At 44.4% G+C, this 23,398-nt stretch overlaps 1 protein-coding gene across 3 annotated transcripts in view; it reads right to left on the reverse strand.

Annotated features, from left to right (window-relative positions):
* Positions 1–23,398, reverse strand: part of GREB1 (growth regulating estrogen receptor binding 1) — a 98,836-nt gene that overhangs the window by 7,989 nt on the left and 67,449 nt on the right. For all 3 annotated transcript variants that reach the window (XM_079970307.1, XM_079970308.1, XM_079970309.1), the window contains 22 exons: positions 23,050–23,223; positions 22,717–22,902; positions 20,946–21,296; positions 18,496–18,624; positions 18,017–18,142; positions 16,706–16,903; positions 16,436–16,616; positions 15,609–15,801; positions 14,274–14,410; positions 13,080–13,419; positions 11,001–11,116; positions 10,331–10,533; positions 10,000–10,089; positions 8,995–9,560; positions 8,679–8,781; positions 8,241–8,399; positions 6,448–6,590; positions 5,326–5,487; positions 3,615–3,819; positions 2,622–2,796; positions 2,318–2,536; positions 662–797 (listed from right to left, as the gene is read on the reverse strand). In XM_079970307.1, the coding sequence (XP_079826433.1) occupies positions 662–797; positions 2,318–2,536; positions 2,622–2,796; positions 3,615–3,819; positions 5,326–5,487; positions 6,448–6,590; positions 8,241–8,399; positions 8,679–8,781; positions 8,995–9,560; positions 10,000–10,089; positions 10,331–10,533; positions 11,001–11,116; positions 13,080–13,419; positions 14,274–14,410; positions 15,609–15,801; positions 16,436–16,616; positions 16,706–16,903; positions 18,017–18,142; positions 18,496–18,624; positions 20,946–21,296; positions 22,717–22,902; positions 23,050–23,223 (4,292 nt within the window). The remainder of the gene's footprint in view (positions 1–661; positions 798–2,317; positions 2,537–2,621; positions 2,797–3,614; positions 3,820–5,325; positions 5,488–6,447; positions 6,591–8,240; positions 8,400–8,678; positions 8,782–8,994; positions 9,561–9,999; positions 10,090–10,330; positions 10,534–11,000; positions 11,117–13,079; positions 13,420–14,273; positions 14,411–15,608; positions 15,802–16,435; positions 16,617–16,705; positions 16,904–18,016; positions 18,143–18,495; positions 18,625–20,945; positions 21,297–22,716; positions 22,903–23,049; positions 23,224–23,398) is intronic.

Consider the following 23,398-nt stretch of genomic DNA (forward strand, 5'->3'; position numbering starts at 1 on the left):
GAACAGTTTCAGGTTAAGAACGGACCTCCAGAATGAATTAAGTACTTAACCTGAGGTACCACTTTATACACTTACAAAAACAACAACTTCTCAAATAATAAGCTTCTTATCAATTGCTACAGAGCATGCAACAAAGAAAAACAACGATAAAATAATGCTTATCGTTCTTCTTCTTTGCTGTGACCTGCATAATCTGGATTCTAAATAAATACAAAGGCTCTCCCCACAGCAGACTATCATCCTCTAAAACAGCGGTTCTCAACCTGTGGGTCCCCACATGTTGTGGGACTACAACTCCCATCATCCCTGAGCTTTGGCCTTGCTAGCTAGGGGTGATGGGAGTTGTAGTTCAACAACATCTGGGGACCCACAGGTTGAGAAAGGCTGCTCTAAAACATAGAGGGCAGCATGGCAGGTGAGGAGGATGAAACAGAGCAGATAAGAGTTTGCATCCTCCCTCATCATGGGAGGTTTGGAAAGGCTGAACAGGATCTATCTGTTTCACATATTCCCAATGAAAACTGAAAACAAGCTGACATGCACAAATGAGTGACTTTGCCCGTTGCACCAACGTCTTTCCTTTCTTTCCCCCCACCGCCCCACTATATTATAAGAACGAAACAAAAAGTGGGAGATTTCGCAGAAATTTCCGAATTCTGACCTTTGACTTAATATGAAAGGACCTTTGCCCGCCAACGGCAATTTGCTTCTTCATGACGCTGAATCGGTTGAAGCGACAGATCAGGAGGCCAGCGCTGTGGGCACGCAGGTTGAAGTCCACATCGTCACACACAAACCTGTCAGGCAGAGGGGACACAGAATGCAAGAAGCAATAGGCCTTCATTAGCTGAAGTGTTTCAAATTGCACGGAAATCGCAATGGTGGATACGGTTTTAAAAGGAAGAGTGTAAACCAAGACATCAAGGAAACTGGTTCAAGCGTGACATTTGACAGAAAAGGGGTATCAGTGCTCTGGCAGGCAGTGCCGCTGTGAGATTAAGGACCAAGCCCCACATAGATAAGATGTTTATATATATTTTTCTAAATTAAATAAGCCAGAAAACTTTTGCACATGATGCCAGTGAGGGATTCAAAAAAGCTATTTTCATCAGGACCACAGCAGGAGAGGAAAAGTAAAAACTTCCTCCTCGCCACCTGCCAAGATCCTGATAATTGTCACCTCCCTTAAGAACTGCCATTTGCATTTGTTTTAACATGCAAGTTAAATGCAAAGACACATTAATCATCACATCTAGTTTGGCCCTGTTTATTTCCTTTTATTAGTTATGTTTCTCCGTTGCCTCGTGCAACAAGCCTGTAGGCGATGTACAAAGGAAGAATTGATGGCACATCAAAAGAAGAATTAGCAATATGTCAAAATATAAACTTACGATATTAATCAAGCCAAGCAACAGAAATAAATGAATATTGACACCAACACAATCATATAAAAACTAAAAGACACCCCCCCACACCAGTTAAAACTGTTCACTGTCAACTGAATACAGACTAAAAGCAAGCTATTGAGAAGATGTAGAAGCCCCTGAAGGACTGGTGAGTATGTACCTGGTGTTGAAAAGACATTAACGGTAGGTGCTAGACAAGTATCCCTAGGGAAAACATTCCACAAATGTGGGGTACCATTGCAAATACCTTCTCTCTACTTCACAATGAGGGAGCACACACAAAAGGGCCTCTGTAGATGATCTGGGATATGTGTGGGTACTTCTTAGAAAAAAACATGTTCCATTAAGTACTGGGGTCCCAAGCCATTTAGGGCTTGGGGGTCAAAACCACCACTTTTGATCTACAAACTGGGCCGAGAAAAGCATTGGAAGTCAGTGAAACTCTAAAACAACAGAGGGAGGTTATAGCTCCTTAAGATAAAGGTAAAGGGACCCCTGACCATTAGGTCCAGTCGTGACCGACTCTGGGGTTGTGGCGCTCATCTCGCTTTATTGGCCGAGGGAGCCGGCGTACAGCTTCCGGGTCATGTGGTCAGCATGACTAAGCTGCTTCTGGCGAACCAGAGCAGGGCACAGAAACGCCGTTTACCTTCTCACCGGAGCGGTACCTATTTATCTACTTGCACTTTGAGGTGCTTTCGAACTGCTAGGTTGGCAGGAGCAGGGACCAAGCAACGGGAGCTCACCCCGTCGCGGGGATTCGAACCGCCGACATTATGATCGGCAAGTCCTAGGCTCTGTGGTTTAACCCACAACGCCACCCGCATCCCTATAGCTCCTTAGGGACTATCAAATATAGTGTGGCTTATGCTATCAGAGACAAAAAATCTACTTCATCAGCCTTGCCTCACCTGTTCTGGTTATACTGAACGTTCTGCGTTAGGTCCACGTTCAGCATGATAAAATCGTGAACGTGGCAGCAAGAGAACGGCTCCTTGATCTCTCTGCTCTTGGTTTTACTTGACCACTTCCTCATCCCAATCAAGGCATAGTGGGTGACATCCGGAGTTGATTCAATGTGCTGAAGAATTTGCTTCAAGGAAATGTTCCTTTCAGTCCATGTGTATTCGCTGCAAGGGGCCAGAGAAACAGTTCAAAATCAGATCGCTCGAGGAAGCCCAGTCAATATGCCATCCCAAAGAAACCGCCCTTTACCTTTTTCTGTCACCTGAGCAATCCATTTCTACCGCATTCCACATGACACAGGAGTCGTCAGAGATGATGATGAAAGGCCAGATGTCTTGGGGCTTAATGCCTAGCTCCTCCTGCCGATTTCGCTCAAGCTCCAGATTGTGGTAGGACAGTTCCTTTATTAGGAAGTGAGCAGCGCCTAAAAACCAATCGCCAGAAAAGAGAGAAGCAAACCACACACTGTAACGTGAGAACTGAAATCAACATTTTATCTAGAAATCTTTTGCTGTATCATTATCTCTCACCCAGACACTTGACTTTGGTTTACTCTAAGGCTGACAGCAAATTCAAGTATTTTTAGACTGAAACCTGGAAGTAAGTCCTACTAAATGCAATGGGCTTACTTCTAAGTAGCCATATAAATGATGCCATTGCTTAGTGATTCAGCACCTGCCTTTTAGTTGATTCATTACTTGATTAAATTTGAATATGCGTATGTCGTTTTGACATATTGAAGGGCAAGGTAAGATTATCTTCCTCTCTGTTTTGTGCTTTGCTGGCATCTGAATACATTTTTATTTAAATAAGCTTTTGATTCTGTTGTTGCTGATTTTAATCTATTGCGTCTTACTTTTGACTCTTTGCATTCCTGCACTTTGATGCTGTTTTAGCCTGGTGATTGTGTTTCAATGGTGGATTATTGTTTTATCCATGCTTGTTTTGATATTTCACAATCCGCTTTGATACCCTGTTTGAAAATTTCACATAGGCAGCTGGTTAGCCACTGTGAGAACAGAATACTGAACTAGGTGAGCCACTGGTCTGATCCAGCAGCCAGGCTCTTAATTCATTTTTACATTCCCCTCCAAAAAGGTTCCAGGAGGCTATTGTTTTGGTTCCATCCCACCAGGCAAGCCACTCCTATAACCAACCAAGGCTTTATTTAATTATGCAAAAAATTCATTCCATTTAGACCTCATTACATTCACACAGCCGAGAATTTCACCATATACATACCCACTCCAGCACTGTTGAAAATACTTGGCAGAACAAGCATGATGTGATTGGGCCAGTATTTTTTATATATTGCCATTTCGTACTCTTTGACGACTAGGATGTGCAAATGGTTGGCCCCATCCATTGCATGGTAAAGGTTAAAAAGTCCATGTTCGTGACGTCCAGTTGTGGGAGTAAAAGTAGGGCTCTTTATATAATCTTGGCTCTATAAAGTTAGGAATCTGTGTTATTATGGTGGTTAATATAAGCAGCAGCAACAAAAAAGCTAGGGAGAGAGGAGGGTCAACAACTAAATATATTGGCATTGTTTCATTGTAATCAACAGGTTTCCACCAATTTACACAAAGCTGAACAGCTTACCTGCTAGCTAAAAATTTCAATAGGCTCATGAGAAACCAAATGAAATGAAATGAAATGAATGCCTGGATCACTTCACTTATCGCATTCTTTGTTGGATGAGCATTTCAGGAATTTTGTACTGAACACCCCACTTTTGTGTCATGGAAGCGTCTGCTGGATCAAAGAGGCACAATTTGATACAACCCCAGGTTGAGATGAATGAACCGAGGTCTCAGGACACTCTGAAGAGGATTTGGTTCCCCAGCTGCCAACCCAAAGGCCAGAGAGGTGTGTGAAGGAAGCAGGGGTGGTTTGCCTTAAAGCATTCCTTGGGAGAACTGAGTGTGGTGATGGCTCCACCATCCTCTATCCTCCTTCAAGGGATAGGGACTGTACAGTTAACTATGTCATGACACCGAGCAGAGCGAAGTAATACATTCTGAAGTGCTCTTCATAACGAAGCCCTTAAACCCTTTTAGAATTATACGACAAAACTGAACTTTGACCAATCTATGACACTATGGCTTCAACACCAAACTTGCCCCCCCCCCCCCCCGTCTCCTGTCCTCCCGCTTTGCTTAATTTTCAGCCTGATGAAATATTATGGTAGACTCAAAAGTTTCCTGTTTTCTGTGACATTGCAGGTGGTCATAATAAACGGTCTTCATAATTTCCCCCAAAAAGAAGTGGCGGTACAATGCTTAGCCATGCATGTTAATGTAATATTCCATATGCTTAAGCTTATGGATGGGTGTCTCTCCGATAAAAAGCCTATTTATTTGGCAGGCAGAGGACTGGCAAACTGTACCCAAGGAAGAGGAAGTCGTCACCCCTGCCCATCACTCCTTCTCTCCTCTACTACACCATTGCCTTCAAGATAGATATCTCATAGAAGGGACCCTGGAGGGTCATTCTAGTCCAGCCCCCTGCAAGGCAGGAATATGCAGCTGTCCCATAAGGAGATCAAACCTGCAACCTTGGCGTTGTCAGCACCATGCTCTAACCAACCGAGCTATCCAGCTAAAGTCAGTATAAAAAAAGAATTTCTCTTCTTGAGACCATTGGCAAGCAGTTCTCCTGGCAGTAACATTTTACAACTTTGCATATTTTAATGATGCACATCTAAAAATATATGGGGAGCTTTGTCTCTCTGGTGAATTTAAGACATGCTCCAAAGAGCTATGCAGCTCTGCTTAAGGCCTATTTCAGTACTGGACAGTTTGCATGCTGTCTTCCTGTGCAGCAGAGATATTATACAGAAAGAAAAGCAGGGTACTTTTACCATTATCCAGAAGCAGAGCCAACCCAGGGAAGGCAATTTATATCATGGCCCCGTACAAATGCAAAATGGCTCACATTGATATTTACCTACCTTATCAGTGACAAGAGGCAATCTCATACTCTCCAGCTGTCTTCCCGGATGACTAAAGACGAAATGGTGCTCCTTGGACTTAGGGATGATGAAGTGAAGCTGAATTTCCTCTCCAAGCATGGAATAGGAAAAGGCAAAAGCGTGCAGGGTGGATTCATAAAGCTGAGGAGGGAGAATGACAGAAGCATAATTCACCTCTCCAGCTATGGCACATGTAGTAGCAAATTAAATCTTAACAGGGTCAGGGAGTGCCATTTATGTAGAGATCAGTGGCCATTTATGATGATGTATTTGGAATGCAGACTCTGAAGGAATAGCGTCTGGCATTTGTGTACTAGATACTTCTGGGTTTTACTAATTCTGCCACAGTTCTACTGCACCCTTTAAAAAATTACTAGATTATATATACAGATGCTCTAGCTTGAGGGTCAAAGGTTGGACTTTGGTTAGTTTGCCATGGTGATGAAGACAATCTATGTTTCTAACATGTTGTTGTTCTTGTTGTTGTTGTTGTTTAGTTGTTTAGTTGTGTCTGACTCTTCGTGATCCCATGGACCAGAGCACACCAGGCACTCCCGTCTTCCACTGCCTCCTGCAGTTTGGTCAAAGTTTCTAACATATATCAGGTTAAAAGATATAGTACTTATATAAACTAAGGACAGGAACCAACGAAGATACAACTAAATTAACAAAATCTCTTTAGGGGTCTTTGCAGCAGACAAGAAAAATCTAGCAGCTCTTTCCGTTAATATTTTGTTCAGGTTAGCCAATAAGCAGTCAGCCAAATGCCATTCAATTGTCCTTCCTGCATATCTTAAGAGGATGGGAGTAAAATAAGGTATTTTTGTCATCTTACAGAGTTATATTCCAAAAAGAGTTAATGTTTCTATTGCTCCATTCCCACAATGGCAGAGCTATTCGTTATAGAGAGTAGCGTAAAAGCATCCGTCAAGTACAGCAGAAATTAAATCTAGCCCTAAAACAGGGCAGCCAATATTTGAGATCATCCAAATAGTTGGCCTGACCCTTGGAAAAATCAGAAGACAAACCACGATGAATGGGAGAGCAGCTGACAGAGAACAATGTACAAAAACAAAACTAAAAGGGCTCTGTCAGTCTTACCTGGTACCTGGGGTTAAAGCCCATATACTGATGACACTGCTCACAGTGATGGTAAGTGTTGTAAGCAGCGTATTTGGATAATCTCATCCGTGTTGTCTGACGACGCATATACAAGTCCTCTTGTTTTCTGCTTGCTGTACTATCTGTACAAATATATTTTAATGGTGTCAGTTAAGTGAGCACTGGCCAGCGCAAAGGAATTGCCCCATCCTTGAGTATCTTCTGAATGCAAAATTATACTGGTTGCAATCAAAAAGGAATCTGAAAAAAAGTTGCTATTCTCATGGGAGTGTTGACGTGTTTACTGTAAACATTGTTCTCAATCTATCCGTCTGTCTATATGTAAATAATTTCTGTAGCCACCAACATCTTTGAAAAACATTTCTCATGCTGTTTGACATAAAGCACTGCCATATGTCACTGTAACTGACATATTTGTTTCCATTTCAGTTCAGCTTTAAAGTTAACAAACGAGGCAGTAAATGTAACGTGCTCTGAATGCTCTACGGTGCTACATGTGTGATAAGATTATTATAAATATTATAAATATATGTTATAAATATTAATATTATTTGGAAATCACAAATTATCCTGTAGGCTAACTCGGCCCTCCAGATGTTTTGGGACTACAACTCCCATGATCCCTAGCTAACAGGACCAGTGGTCAGGGATGATGGGAATCGTAGTCCCAAAACATCTGGAGGGCTGAGTTTGCCCATGCCTGCTGTAGGGAATTGAACTAGATGACTCTCAGTTCCCTTCCAATTCTATTCTTCACTAGCACCCTCTAGTGGCATTGCTATGTCCTCCTCAGAGTGTGCTTCTTACGGCTTTATGCTGTAACTTCCCTGTCAACTTCAGATGAAGGGATGCATACAAATAGAATAAATATGTGCATGATATATGTGTGTGTGTGTGTGTGCGCGCACGTGCGTGCGTGCGTGCGCAAACACACACACACACACACAAACACACACAATAAGTCACAGCACTGTTGTAGTTTTAGCAAGATTATGGTCACATCCTGCCCCACACATTTAAAGTGCTCTTACACCAATGTAACAGACATGGCTCCCCCCACAAAGACTCCTGGGAAACATAGGGTGATGATGAAAGTTGTATGGTGACCCTTAACAAACTACATTTCCCGTGAAACCTTTGGGAGAATCCATGACTCTAATAGAGCGCTTTACATTGATGTAACACCAGTGCCCAAATTACAGCTCATCAATCTCAACAGTTCACAAACCATACTTTGTGACAGTTTAAGAAAGAGACTTCCCATTGCTCCCTTCTTCTTCTTTTCAATTTCTGCCATATGCTGGGGGCTTGAGGAATCAAAAGGCAAACACTGGGAAAAGGTGGCTGTGAGCAGGGTGTACCCCTTTAAACCCTATCAGACATTATTAGACTCCAGCTCCCAATCTTTGCTGGCCATGGGTCATGCTGGTTGGGGCTGGTGGGAGTTGAAATCCAAAAAATGGCCGGAGGGACTCAGCTTCCCCATCCCTGTCGTATGAGTTTTAGGACTACAGCAATCAAGGCCAGATTAGAAAGCAAAACTAGCTAGAGATTTGTAGTCTCACTGAAGTCCATAATTACTTAATTCAGAATTGTACTGAATGCCCATAATCCAAACTGATTGCCATCCCCCACACTACTCATCAATGGAATGCAAAAAAACAACAACCAGATTCTGATCAATACATTCTAACTGGACCATTTTATGGCATGAAAGATCATTACCAAACAGGTGTCTGGTCAGAATAACTGAATAAATAACTATCCCTGACCTTCGCTGCTTGTTTTCTGGACCCTTGAACAGATGAGACTTGCATCTTCATATTTTGGATCATGGATCATGTAGTCGAAAGGCATTTTCTTGAATGTTTCCAGATCGGGCCACGTGTCTCCTGACTGGTGATAGTACAGCTCTGATTCTTCTTTAAGATCTACAATCACAGGAAAACAAACTCATGCTATGCACACTGTTATACCTTTTTCATCATTCAAAAATGCAAACTCAAAAATAATTAACTATTCAATATAGAAGGAAGGAAGGGCAATTCTTATTGTCTTTGCCTGACTGCCAGCCTTTGGTAATGGCTGCATTAACTGAAGACTGAAATAAATGAACATGGGGATGGAGATTAAGAGCACAGCAATAAAACACTCAACTTCTCATTAACAATTACAAATTATTCATCCAAGGTTTGACATGTAGGACATACCAGCATTGATCTCCTCTTCGTCATAAACGTCTACTTCCGTCAACCGAATCAGCATTCTAGATAAAATACTGAGGAATTGCAGATAGGCACCTGTCTTTCCTATCTGTAAAGATATACATCAGAAACTTATAGAAGTAGCTTATGAAATCTAAAGTATCATTTCAGGTGTCTGAAAAGTCAGGTGACCAATGCAGCTTGATTCAAAGCCCAGATATGATGACATTCCTCCTACATGAAACGGAGAGGCAAAATGCACAATGATATAATAATAAAAATAATAATAATAATAAATGGTGTCCCTTTTCTTGTTACCTACCTGTGGTGGTCCACTCAGTAGCAGCCTCCTTGGATGAAAGGTATCCATCCTGCCTTCATTCCTGTTGTTATAGTCCATATGGATCGGTTTGGGGACGGTCCACTGGCGATAATATAGAGACTGCTCGGTGCAGGTCATCATCTTACTCATGAGCGGGCGGAAAGAACTGGCCCACATGACCGAATGGTAAGGCAAGAGGGACGATGACTTGGGAAGCCCTGTGCTGTCTGCAAAAGTAACCATGTCATGAACCAGTTTGGGCAAGTAAACGATGGGGGGCTGCTGGGATGCTTTGGTCATGGAGCACTGAGAGGCCTGCAGAACGAAAGAGCTGTGGGCAGGTGCTGAAGAGGCGGAGGGAGATGAGAAAGGAGGTGGAGGCGACGAAGTGATGGAGGCCTGAGCAGCTTTGGCTTCCAGCTTTGAGTCTCTGTCTGCTTTCGGTCTCTGCTTTTCGGAGTTATTCACGCTCTCTTCGGTGCTGCTGCTGAGTACCGGATGGGGAGACTTTCCCACCTCCCCTGCAGTTACCAAAGGAGGAGATGTTTCGCTGCAGAAAGCTGTGCCTATGGACAAAATCCATAACTTAATAAGAGTGCTCTGTTCAATCATTAGTGGCAACTGAAGGCTGCGATATCCCCCTGACCCAATATAGAACCCCAGAGATAATTATTTATCAGTGATAAATACAAGTGGAAAGGTAGATTGTGTAGTGCACCACTCCACTTGAGCCCAGAGAGTGGCATTTCCCTTATTGCATCACAGCAAGTCTTCCTTCAGTACACAAAAGCTAAGGCGCAATTCACACAACCATGTCAAATGCAGTGAAGTGGAGATTTCTCAGGGAGAAGTGAGTGTTGCCTTTATCATGTCTGTCTGTCTGGCCCCCTTTTTGTAGGAGTGATGGCAAAAGCCAAGCATCCACAGCATTAGCAACACGGGTTAAATCATTAGGATTTTGGTCCCCAATGTACATATTGTAAAGGAGTCGTGCTGATGTCTTACTTGATGCTTTAGAAGAGACAGAGGAAGCAGCAGAATCGTGTGAGCCAGACCTTTCTCTTTTGATGGGGCTTCTCTTTTCCGAAGAAGAGCCTATTCCACAATTGTGAAGAAATGGAAGTTGTGTTTACATTTGCTGGACATGATCCATCTAACTTAAAAATGCAAAAGACTAGAGAAGCAGAGTAGGGGCGAACAGCCTATATCCTCCTCCAGATGTTGCTGGACTCCCAACTCCCATCCATCTTGGCCAGCACGGCTAACAGCCAGGGGTGATGGACAAATGTCTCCCGCCCCCTTTTCAGGTCAATGGTCCTAATGGATGTCCCTTTACCTTCTGTTACTGTTTCTTCATCTTCGTTATCAGTACCGCTTAGCTTCTCTGGGTCACTCTCCAGGACATCATTTGTGCCTACTGCTTTTTCCACGGGGACTTCAGAACTTACAAAATAGGCTGCCAAGCCCAGTTCTTGCTCCAGGGCTGTTCTCACCAAGCAGGAGGAATTTATCAGACGTAGGTCACAGTACCTCAAGGACCTTGGTGGGACAGACAGGAAGAGAGGCAGACTGAAAGACCAGGTGAATTCCACAACATTACTACAATAATAACTGAAAGCACTTATCTGTTGTCATTTCCTGTCCATCTGGGATGTTTAGATAAAGCAGCGTGGCAAAATCCTGTTGCATTTCAATAACACCTTGACTGTTGCAACTTAGGGCACATCCACACTTTATTCTGAACCCTAGTTTATGTGTACTGCTTAATTCCCCTGGATCCAAGAGATTTCCTTGTTCCATGGTTGTTTCTTGCAAAAATCCAGTCTTTTCCACTGAATCTGATCTTATCTGGAAATCTTAACCAAGCTTCAATTCAGTGGGCAAGGATGGAATTTTGCAAGGCACAACCGTGGAACAAGAAAGCCCTTTCCTGAGGGACATGTGTGTATTTCATATAACTATTTTCCAATTCATACGTGTGTGTGTGTGTGTGTGTGTGTGATTACCTTGGGAGTGACTCTCCTTGGGGATCCATTCCACTAAAAATCAATATGCAAGGCAGTCCCTCCAGTTCCAAATAAGTCTGAGGCCTCCATTCGGCATCTTCAATCTTCTGCCAAATCTGCCAAAACATTTGAAACACACTGTTTTATAGTTCACTCTAGAGAAAGAGCTGCTGTACATGCGAGCTGTCATAATGTGGAGTCGTGGTTACAAACTGTGAACCATCAAGTCCCTGGTTCAAACCTCAGCTGAGCCAAGAACATGCTGAGTGGCCCTTCATTCACTCTCTATTCCCATTCAAGAGTACGGTTAAGAGAGGAACATTTATTTATTTTTCTCTTTATTGACGGTACTTATAATCCATCTTTTGACTAAGCCCTCCACAAAGCGGCTTACATGTTTAAAATGCCAATCCACAGATAAATTTTAAAAATATACAGTCAACAGTAATGACAAGATTCCCATGGAAGAGCATGCAGCAGGAGGAGCTTGTGGTGAAAAGGCTTGTACTGCTGGAACAATCAGAAGAGAGCGATGTTGAATTCCTCCTATGGAATTTACTTCCAAGTAAACAGGAGAGATAATGGAGAGTCAGGAGGCAACAAGCCAGCCATTGGAGTGCATCCCTTCTTGGATGCTTATATCAGAATTTGTATCAGAAATTGTGGGTTGCCATCTGATTTATTCTGATATTAATCTGATTTTAAGCTGTATTTCAGTCGATTGCTGGATTTTATGTTTTAATGTATTATATATTTTGATGTCAGCTGCCCTGAGCCCGGTTTGGCTGGGGAGGGTGGGATATAAATTATTATTATTACTACTACTACTACTACTACTACTACTACTACAACTATTACTATTAGAGGCACTGAGCAACCCTACACATGTCTACTCTGAAATAAGCCCCATCAAATGACGTTTATTTTCTCTGGTGCGGAACACATTTTGTCAATGGACACTGCTAACCAGCAGCTGTCATGGAGTGGTTGGACGCAGAGGAATGGTAGAAGGAACCAGCTGAGGAACCACCAAGGGAAGAAGGTCAGAATCCAGGGGGTGATCAACAATGAGTGATCAGAGGGAAAGGAGGGGGGAAACTGGGAGGAGGAAGTGTCAGAAGCTGAAGAGGTAACAGGGCTTAGTGAGCTGGGAGAACCTGTGGCAGAGAGAAGTCCAGAATCAGAGGCAGAAGCTAAAGCAGATGAGTGGAAGGAGGGAGGCCAAGAGGCAAAGATGAGTCAGGCTGGTGAAGAGTCATGCATGTCTCCCCCTCTTGCTGTGACAAGTTCCCCTCCTCCCTTGTCTCCCAGAACTAGAAGAGGCATGAAAAGAGCAGAGGAGAACTTGGCTGTACACAGGCACAGTCCCTGATTGCTTGAGGAAAGCTCTGGACAGAAGGGGACTTAGATGGCTTTGAGGAGGCAGGAACTTTCAGTCTCGGCAACTGGTTTTCATGACCACTGGGAATGAGCCGCTTTGCTCATTAGGCCTGTCACTCAACCAAGTCTGTGGAGATCATATTTTTGCTAATGAAGAGTTAACTCCAACTTTGAGCTGTGTTATTACTGACCTGCAGGCTCCTGTGACAGCAGCAGTGGTGGCTAGTACATTAGAGAAAATGGAACATGGACACACCAGCCTTAGTCTGCCCTCAGCCAGCCCACACCCACCTGCCTTCTGACTTGCCACTGGTCCAGGATGTGACCCTGCCTGCACTGGCTCTGGCTCCGCTTACTGCTGGTCTCCTTGCCTTCCACTCCACCAGTCCCAATGGGCACCAGCCACCACGGGCATAATCTGCACAGCTGAAGTTGGAACTCCAGCTGGAGCAGAGCTGTTCTGATTACAGTGGTTCCTCCTGTTAAGTACTTAATTCGTTCCGGAGGTCTGTTCTTAGCCTGAAACTGTTCTTAACCTGAAGAACCACTTTAGCTAATGGGGCCTCCTGCTGCTGCCATGCCGCCAGAGCACGATTTCTGTTCTCATCCTGAAGCAAAGTTCTTAATCTGAAGCACTATTTCTGGGTTAGCAGAGTCTGTAACCTGAAGCGTATCTAACCTGAGGTACCACTGTATTACCTTCAGCTGCTCTACGAAATGCTTCCCTATGGTAATCCCAGAGTTGGGATTGCCCAGGATGATTTCGAAATGGTCTTCGAGGGCTAGCCTTTCCCTCACATGGTTGAGGCGCTCGTAAGCGACTGCCGCCAAAGGTATGCACGGAATCCTTAGGACTACCATCAGCCCGTGTCCATTGGGGCACTGGCGTGAAGAATTGATGAGGTTCTGTGCGATCTCTAGAGTTTCCACTGTGGTATAGTTTTTCATCTGGGACAAGCCACACACCGCCATCATGGCTGCGGAGTAGTGCTGAACGAGCACGAAGGTCCTTATCACGGCGCTGTGCAACCTAGGAAACCTGAAACAAAACAAAGCGGTGAGAGCCTGTGCAGATGCTTTGCTTGCAAAAAGTGATGGCCCCCTTGAGCAGCATTGTGGTGTGCATAAAGGTAAAGGTAGAGGGACCCCTGACAATTAAGTCCAGTCGCAAACGACTCTGGGATTGCAGCACTCATCTCGCTTTACAGGCTGAGGGAGCTGGCGTTTGTCCACTCTGCAGAGCTTTTCTGGGTCATGTGGCCAGCATGACTAAGCCGCTTCTGGCACAATGGAACACTGGCACCAGAGCAGCGCGCAGAAATGTTGTTTACCTTCCCATCAGAGCAGTATCTATTAATCTACTTGCACTTTTGGAGTGCTTTCAAACTGCTAGGTTGGCAGGAGCTGGGACCGAGCATTGGGAGCTCACCCCGTCGCAGGGATTCGAACCACCGACCTTTTGATCGGCAAGCCCAAGGCTGAGCATAGGACACCGTTATTCCCTCTGGTGGCAAACTTAATTGACTGAATGCTTATTGGTTGGGAAGTGAAATGGATCCAGCCAAAATGAAGGCTGTGGCTTCTATATACTTGGGGGACCCCCTCAGTATGCAGAAATATGGGGGAATGCTCCAGAAAACAAGAGCACTCAGCCTGGAGAGCATGGAAGAAAGGTAAGGGTGGATAGGCCCTAAATTACTTTGTGATAATCTGCCTGACACAATCCAGCCACTTAGCAGAACTGTGATGGCAATGCATGTATATATCAATATATACCAGGGGCAGATCTAAAGGAACAAAGAATGCCATCAGCCATTCAAACCTACAGTCTACCTACCAAACTATATTGCTTTTTTAAAAAAAATTAACCACACTGCAAGGCAAACACGGTACCTTTTCCCCAAAGCCATGACCATTGCTTCAAAAGAGCTGTCGTAACGAAGCAAGGGAAGGCTGTGTCCGGAAAGAGTGGACTCGATAAACTCAGACAATCCGTAGTACTTCTTGTTTTCATGGTACAAGTCCACACCCTTGAAATAAATGACAGTGACTATTAACAGGGATGTCTGTGATGATGGTTTAACAGTTCAGCAATCCAGTTATCGCAAATATACACAGGGCTACAAATAAGACCTTGTCCCTTCTCTGTGGCCAGTCCTACTTACCTCCTCCACCATGATCTTCACCAGTACCCACTCAGGGACAGATCAACTGTGCAAGCAGTTCAGGCAGCACAATGCACAGAGTGTGTGCCAGACACTGCGTGGATATTGGGGTTACAATTGTTCCATTGGTGCAAGTGTTTCTGTTTGTCAGACGGAACGATCTCCCCTCTCCTCCCATCTGGAAGTTGTTCTGACCCCCAACCAGCCAATTTGGGGGGGGCAGGGATGGAGAAGAGGGCGGAGAAGCCCCAGGTGCGCTAAGCAGGACTCATTGTGCTGGCTCCCCGCTAGAGAAACTGTTTAGTTGAATCCTGACCCAAGTTTTTCTGCCTTTTGCTCCTAATGCGATCAGCATCCTCACTTACTAGAGCAAAGCTTTCCAAACTTTTCAGGTCAGCGACACACTTTTTAGACATGTTATCATTTTGCAACACAGTAATTCAGTTTTACTAGCAAACCAGTGATTAAACTGAACCCCCTTTCCAGGCCTGGGAGGAGCGCGGGTTCGCTCACGTGACACACCTACACACTGCAGCCGACACACTGACGTGCTGCGACACAAGCTCTGCACTAAAGAATCTGTTCTGGGATAGCTCAGTCAGCAGAGAATGAAACTCTTAACCTCAGAGTTGTGGGTTTGAGTCCCACATGGGGGGGGGGGAATACTGCATTGCAGGGTGTTGGACTAGATGACCCCCATGGTCCCTTCTAACTCTCCAATTCTGTTATACTCCAGCATTTTGGTGGCGCTGCAGATGTACTAGAGCACAGAGAATATTACGTGTTGTTTTGCAATCAACAGATCCAAAATCGCCCCTTCAGTAAGGTTCTGTTTTGGTAGGAATAAAAGCAGAGGGGAGAGAATCAGGGGGTAAAGGAAAAGGTAAAGGGATTCAGAAGAGCCAAGAGAAGTGACCGGAGATCAGCAAACACGGATGTGAGCCCCATCATTCTGCATAACAGCTTTGCTTTGGAACGTAACGCTGTGGTCGTTAACAGCCAGACCAGGCATTAAAGGGAAAAAAGAAAAAGCTCCCATAGATCCTAAGAGTTAACTTCTTACATTGTTGTATAATGACGGCCAGTGGATTTCATTATAAGGGCTGATGCGGGTGTGTTGCGTCTGCAGGGCATAGGGGAAGGAAGTCACATGAAGCGTCACAATATTTGGAGCGTCTTTCACCTCTCTGCAGTTGAGCAGCCTGTCCACAAGCCCCATGGCTGGATCGGACTGAGGATAAAGGCTGTGAACTGCACTGTAAAAAACAAAACAAAAAAAAAACAAGCAAATGAGAGCGCACAATGTTACTATATAGTCAGTACTCTTTTTCTAGAAAAGGAGGTGCCTCCCTCTTTCTCTCAGAATGGCAATGGAACCCACCTGAGAGTTGCCAGAACTGAGTTCTGGCAAGTTTCCCCTGGGGAAAAATCCCTGTATATGGCAACCCCAAACTTTTCTGACCATCGGCCATGCTGGCTGGAGGTGATGGGAGACGGAATTCAACCTCTGGAGGGCCACAGGTTCCCCATCCCTGACACAGGGTAAAACTGATACATATGCATCAATTAAAAACAACAACTATCAAAAGAGTGATCTTTGGGTCACCTTTAATGAAATTATTATTATTATTATTATTATTATTATTATTATTATTATTAAAAAAACACTTTACTACTCAGACACTGAGGATGCATTTTTGACAATGACTGTAATATAAAGAACTGAAGTTGTATTAAGGAAAACTTTGTAGTGCAGCTGTGGTGTCACACAGCCAGTGTCAAAGGAAGCAGGTTTGTCTTTGGAAATGATTGTACAGTGCAATATAATTGTCTATTGCAACCGGTGTCTCATTGCTAACATCATAATCTGGGAAGTGAACTCTTTCTTACCTTACAAGGTCCCAGTGAGCATGGTCATGGATCAGCACAAAGAGCGTGTGTGGATTTTGCATCGAGTTTTGTAAGAAGGCTTTAAACTTAGTCTGGGCTTCTGCATCGAGTTTGACCACATATTGCTCCACCCTCTGCTTGGTAAGGTGCTCCTTCTCCAAACCAAGTTCCAACAAGACACCTAAAGGAAGACAACAAATGACTATCGGACAGTCAAAAAGCATGCCCTGCCAACTGTGATTTTTGTACGCGTTTTTTGGCAACCAGTACCTGAATGCCAGAGGTGGAACAGCGTCTGCTGATAAGTCACTTCCGAAGGAGGGACGCAGATCAGAAAATCAACTTTCTCAAAGGAACCCAAGTCAAGGTTTTGAGTGCTGGAGTCTGCGATGGAGCAAACATGGGAAAGCAATTTCTGAGCCACTGCAAGCTGGAAGGGGCGGATCTGATGGTGCTCAAGGTTATAACCTAGAGGGGGAGAGAGAGAAAAAAGAATGGTGAAAGAGAAAGAGAGTCAGACCTTAACTTTATTTATAGCATGAATGTTATAGAGAGCCATGCGAGATATGGAGCAGCACACCTAAGTTTCCTTCAGCTCTCTGCTCTAGAACATCATGACCTGATCACGTGATTCCACAGGGGGAGATATGCATGGAGGATCTTGCCTTGGAACAAGGAGCTGGGGCCGCACGGAGGCAACTAGGGGGTTCTCAAAGAGCTGTAAGGTATGTGCAAGAAAAACAAAAGGCCCTGTTACATAGGGGAAAGCATGAGCCCTCTACAGTGGTACCTCGGGTTACATACGCTTCAGGTTACATACGCTTCAGGTTACACACTCCGCTAACTCAGAAATAGTGCTTCAGGTTAAGAACTTTGCTTCAGGATAAAAACAGAAATCGGGCTCCGGCGGTGTGGCAGCAGCAGGAGGCATCATTAGCTAAAGTGGTGCTTCAGGTTAAGAACAGTTTCAGGTTAAGAACGGACCTCCGGAACGAATTAAGTACTTAAACCGAGGTACCACTGTATTCCCCATGCATTTTGCAGTCTGCCCTTTTGTCAGAGTTGCTTCATTCTTGCCTTTTTCTAAAGAAGGCCTGTTTGCAGAATTCTCTCTGAATATTCCCGACCATTTTGTGTGTGTGTAGCGGCCCCTGTTTTCCCTGTCCAAAGCTCTAGAATAACACCAGATTCGTGACATTGTGGAAGATGGAAAATAGTGGGCAGGGCACAAACATAGCTGTTGTTGCCACTGCCACTTCCATCACCATTAGTTGAATAAATCTTTTATGGGGGAAAACTGTGCTCTCGCCACTACTAATGGCAGGCCCTTCTTCCAAGAAACTCTTGACGACCTGCTCCCCACCACCAAGAGGTTTGGTGAAATGGCCCCAATTTCTCCACCCACTGTTTCCCAAACAAAGGGTGGGAGCACCCTGAACGTGGAGCAAATGCGAGCGTGTACACAGACAGGGTCTTTGCGAAGCGAACGTTCCACTCCAAATGCCTTGGAGGAAAGGAGTGAGAGGGACACAACTCTGAAAAGGCAAACGTCCTCATATGTTACATGCACAAACCACTTACTTGCGCAAACAGCTGTTCCAGCTGCATCCCCCGCTGCTGGTTTGTTCACTAAACCAGAGAGTGACGATGAAATGTGGGACCTGTTTTCTTGATGAAATTTGTCCAGCAACACATCGACATCACCATCTGGTGGAATGAAAGGGGGAAGAAACGACCACCATTTTTTGTGTTGTGGAAACCATTTAAATCTTAGTATCTCCCAAGCCATGTAACCTGTGTAAAGCAGCATGGGATCCAAACAAAAAGGCTAGGCCCCTGTTCCTTACATAAAAAGAGAAATATTTAAAGATGGGCTCTGGCATGAAATCCTGCAAGTGCAGGATGTGAAACCCGGGGTGAATATTCTAACGTGGCACTTGGTCGGATTTTTGATAACTGAATCCTGATTTTAAAACGTTGTCTATACATAGACACATATGGTCTAAGTTCTCAGAAAGTCTTTCAGACAAATGCCTCTTTATAGATGTCCCATGACGTACCTGGGCAGAGAGTACTGAAGAAGGCCCCCAGAGCCTCTACTTTCCCCGTAACGAGTTCATAACTAACTTCTTTCTGGTATTCCGCTGGACTAAGCATGCTTTCAGATAGTATTCTTGCTTGGTACTTCCCTAAGAGACATAAAAAAGGGGGGAAGCGGTTCACATGCAACTTAGACACTTATACATCTAAACCAGAGTTTTCAGTCAGTATGCTGGGGCACCCTAGGGTGCCTTCAATGATGGTCAGGGGTGCTGCAGGCAACATTGGCCTCTGTCCCTCCTTCCTTCCTTCCTTCCTTCCTTCCTTCCCTCCCTTCCTCTGATGTTCTCTCATGTCTCTGCCTCCCAAAGGCTTGCATGGCTGTTTATTGCAGCAGCCCTGGCTATAAGCTCCACAGGTGAATGGTGCCTTTGGGGTGGCTGCGGGGGCAGCTCAGAGACGAGGGATGGCAGCAGCAGCTGCCCGGAGAACTCCCGAGGAGAGGGGACAGGAGAGGAGGCTGAGGGAACACTCCACAAGGGAAAGTGTTCAAAAAAGTGTGAGAAACTGCCAGCTCTGTAGGCAAGGGGTGACATAACTGGGCTCCTGAGCCCCACAGGGGTACCACAGATAGAATGTAGTTGGTCAAGGGAGCTGTGGCCTCAAAAAGGTTGAAAACCTCTGATCTAAACACCTAAAGGCACATGATACAGTTATCTTCCTGAAGCTAGGCCAATCTGGATCTGGTTGGGTTCTGGATGGGAGATTACATCAGCTGCCAAGTTCCTTGGAAGAAAAGGGAGAGGTGAACTTTTCTCACTAACATCTGCATTGTCATATAGTATGGCCCCACAGATTTTGTCAGAGACTCAAAGAAAACTAAGGAAAGCAACGGCCAAACACAATCTTTAGGATCACAATTTAATTTAGGTACACCATTAGGTTTCCCCTCCACAAATGTCCTTAGTTTTACCAGAGGTAGAAAACATGGTGACTCCCACATGTTGCAGGACTCCAACTCCCATCAACCCCTGCTAGGATAGCCAATGATCAGGGATTGTGGGTGCTGTAGTCCAAAAAATATCAGGAGGGCACTACATTGGCTACCCCTGCTTTATAGGGTCACTCTACCCTACTTCGCTTCACCTTCTTTGGCCATTTCAAGTGTTTATAAGTGACACCTGACAGTCAATTCCCTTCTGAAAATAATTCAGAAACCCGAATCTTGAGTAGAAACTAAAGAATTAGGAGAAGAATTCATTTAGCCTGTTTGAAAGTAGTATCGTTGTTGGTTAATTCTATATAATGCTTCCTCTTTAGCGGTGCTGTTTACCTGGTCAAACACTACAGTTTGACACTACAGTGGCTCCATTTCTGGCCACAGGACAGTATGGTCATCAAGCCAAGCTAAAGTTGGATGAAGGGTAAAGGCAGCCCATGTGGTGCAGTGGTTAGAGAGCTGGACTAGGACTTGGGAGACCAGGGTTCAAATTCCCACTCAGTCATGAAGCTCACTGGGTGACCTTGGGCCACTTACTGTATTACTGCTTAACAGGGTTGCTGTGAGAATAAAACCAGCAGAGGGAGAACCATATACACCACCCACAGAGGAAAAGTGGGATATAAATGTAAAATTAAGGGCTCATACAGACTTCCTTTACCACTGAATCGGAGCAAACAGCAATCCTTTGAAAACCCGAATTGACCTTTGTTCCGATTCAGTGATAAAGAGTGGGTTTTCCTAGGGAAAGCAGCAGGGCAATAAAAAAAAGGGCCCAGGCGTGTAGTTTTAGACCTAAAAAGAAGCCTGGGTGAGCCCTTTATCGGATGCAAACCTAAAGAAAAGACTGAAGACCCAAATATATGTGCAGTGCAAAGACAGAATATGCTATATAAAATCATTGGATCCAACTGCCTGTCTTCCAAAGACAGTCCCAGATTTACAGAAGCTGGCCCAGTTTCTGATTTGATCCTGGAATGTCCCGCTTTTCCTTCGGATGTCCCTATTTTCATTGAAAATTGAAGGATATGGATTTAAGTGACCCCCAAGTCAAGGAGATAAGTAACCTCATACAAAGAGATAAGTAAGCTGTACAACCTTTGGTAGGCATCTGAAGGCAGCCCTATATAGGGAAGTGTTTTTTTAATGTCCAATGTTTCATTATGTCTTATGTATTCTGTAAGCCACCCACAGTGGCTGGGGCAACTCAGCCAGATGTGTGGGGTATAAATTAAAAAATATATGATGGTGGTGGTAGTGGTGGTGATTGAATAGGACACCCCTATTTTCATCAGAGAAATGTTGGAAGGTATGCAAACGTGCTCTCGTACATCACCAGGTATATGAAATTCTACTTTGTACATGCCAACAGTTAAAGCCTTTTTGCACATTAGCCTGCTAACAGCTAGGGCAAAAGCCACTCCATAACAAGAATGCCAGAAAGGTCCACATATTGCTTTAGCAGCTCACCTGTTACAGCAATGCAAGAGTCAATAGTTCTGTTTCTACAAGCGCATATGATCACCACATAGTTGGTCTTCACTAGCTTTCCCTCAACGAGCATCTTAAACATTTCTGAGAGCCCCTCCGCTAAAGAATAGTTGCACTCAATGATGTGGACACTGTCATTACATGAGCTGGCTGCCAGTCCCGCCAGCCAGGGAAGCTGAGCTGATGTCACTGGGGCAATTGGGCCAGGAACCTGAGGGAAAGCTTGTGGGATGGCCTGTTGGTATTGACGAATTTCAGAAAGATGAGACTCCCGCCATGAACGCATGAAGATCTGTTCCAAGTCCTCAATCAAAGGCACCTGGTCTGAAGCTATGGAAACATCAACATGGCATCAAAAGCAGGCAAATGTTAGGACTTAAATCTACTACCAAAACTAGGTCTCCCCTTGCCATGCTCGGAGCTTAATTAAAGGACTAATGGTTTTGGGTTCACGCATGTCATGCTACAGACTTTCCTAAACTACGGCAGAAATGATCTGTTGCTTTTGCACCAGCCAAGACAAATTCTGCAGCATGAGAAAACCACCCGCAGATCTTGTGCTCTCTGTGTCCTTTGTAGGCAAAATATGCAATCCCCAGGTAACTCAAATTGAACTCCACAGTGTTCAATTTGCATCTTATTGTAAGTGATAATTCCAGTCCACACGGCAATGGATAATATCAGGAGATCATAATGCTTGGTAAAATATGGAGATACATTTAGAAATTATTATTATTATTATTATTATTATTATTATTATTATTATTATTATTGCTTTGAGAAAGTTTACATCTTTCTCAATAGAGGTTCCACTATTACTATTTCTAATTTCAATGCAGTTACTACCAGAATTTTGACAGATACAATCAGACTTGTTCATATTGCCCTCATTTTTAAATCTGCACTGGCTGCCTATTCACTTCCAAGACATATTTAAGTTGCTGGTGCTTACCTATATGTGTCAAGGGATACAAATACCTGAAGAAGTGCCTATTAGGTGAGTCAACTCTGGCTTGGGTGGTGGTAAGGCACTGGGTGAACCTAGATCTTTGGTGGAGAGGAGGTTGGAACCTCTGCCTGCCCCTCCTTGGGAAAGGGTATCCTGTTAAAAGGAACCAGGAGGAGTGGCTCTGTCTGATGCCCAGGCTAGGGCATACCATTCCTCCAACGGGGACCCTGCAGGGGGTACCCCTAATTGATGTAAGTCATAGGGCTCCCCCCTTGGTTGTGGTTTACTCTTAAGACACACTCCCAGCAGACAGGCTGAAGTGGAATAGGAACTGCTTACCCAATGCCTACAGCAAACCAATCTCTACTGTAACCAATAAAGCTGTGGGCATATTCAAGCCCAAAACCAAAAATGCTGTTGTCCCGAGTGTGGTTATTCATCCCTCTAGGGAACTGTGGGATCGCGGGGTCTTGGCACACAAGTGCTTATTCACTAAGGGACTTTAACTTAGTGCAACACTGAATTTGAAGTAGTGGGCAGGATTCACTGTTGACAGAAGCCTTGTGCAAGGACTTGTGCAACAGGGTGATCCCCTCTCCTGGGAATTGGCTCAGGGAGGGTTCAGGAGAACCCCCAGAAAAGCACATTTGGGAGAAAAGGGGGATTTTTCCATTTGGCAAGCTTGCACATCTGAAAGGACTTTACTTTGAGTGCCCCCCTCAATGTCTTTTTCAATTACCGTTTGTAGATCTGCCTATTCATATGAAAATATTTGCTCTCGTTTGAAGGAGGAAAACTCACCAAGTTGAACGAGGTAATAGACTGTGAGTAAGAGCTGCATCTCCTCTGAAATTGGCTGCATTGTGGAGGCACCATATTGTTCATAAGCCCTAGAGAGAGACTGCGCGTTCTTGTAACACGTATACAAAAGAGGACTCACTACGACATCACTAAGGTTCCCGCAAAGGTAAGGAAAATTTCCATGCCCTGTGAAACAAAGTACAACTTTTTAGATGCCAGGTACCCAAGGCAAGATAACTGAATGTCTTAATAGTTTAGGGTTTTTTTAAAAAAAGAAAAAGTAGGCCACACTTGTTTTGAAGTGCTTGTTGTATGCACTATGTGACATGTTACCTTTAAATATGACGGGCTTTGCTTTAAATATTTTAAGCAAGTTATCAGGAACTGAAACTGGCTCTCCGGAGGCCACCATTGGAGAAGACACTGGTCCTGCCACGGCAGTGTGAGGTAAGCAGGACAGCCCTCCTCCTCCTGCTCCTCCTCCTCCTGCTCCTCCTCCTCCTCCATCTATGAATCAATTTAGAGAGTTTAACCAGAAATAAATGACTGCAGCATAGATACCTGTTAAAATGTGCTGGATGAAGGGGGAAGGGCAACAATCCACTTCCACTTTCAAACCCAGTCACAGCCAAAAATAAAACTTAAGCACCGATTGCTCCTGTCAATGCTGTCCTTCCCAACC

Source organism: Podarcis cretensis (assembly GCF_951804945.1).
Source record: "Podarcis cretensis genome assembly, chromosome: 3".
Taxonomy (NCBI): Eukaryota; Metazoa; Chordata; class Lepidosauria; order Squamata; family Lacertidae; genus Podarcis; species Podarcis cretensis.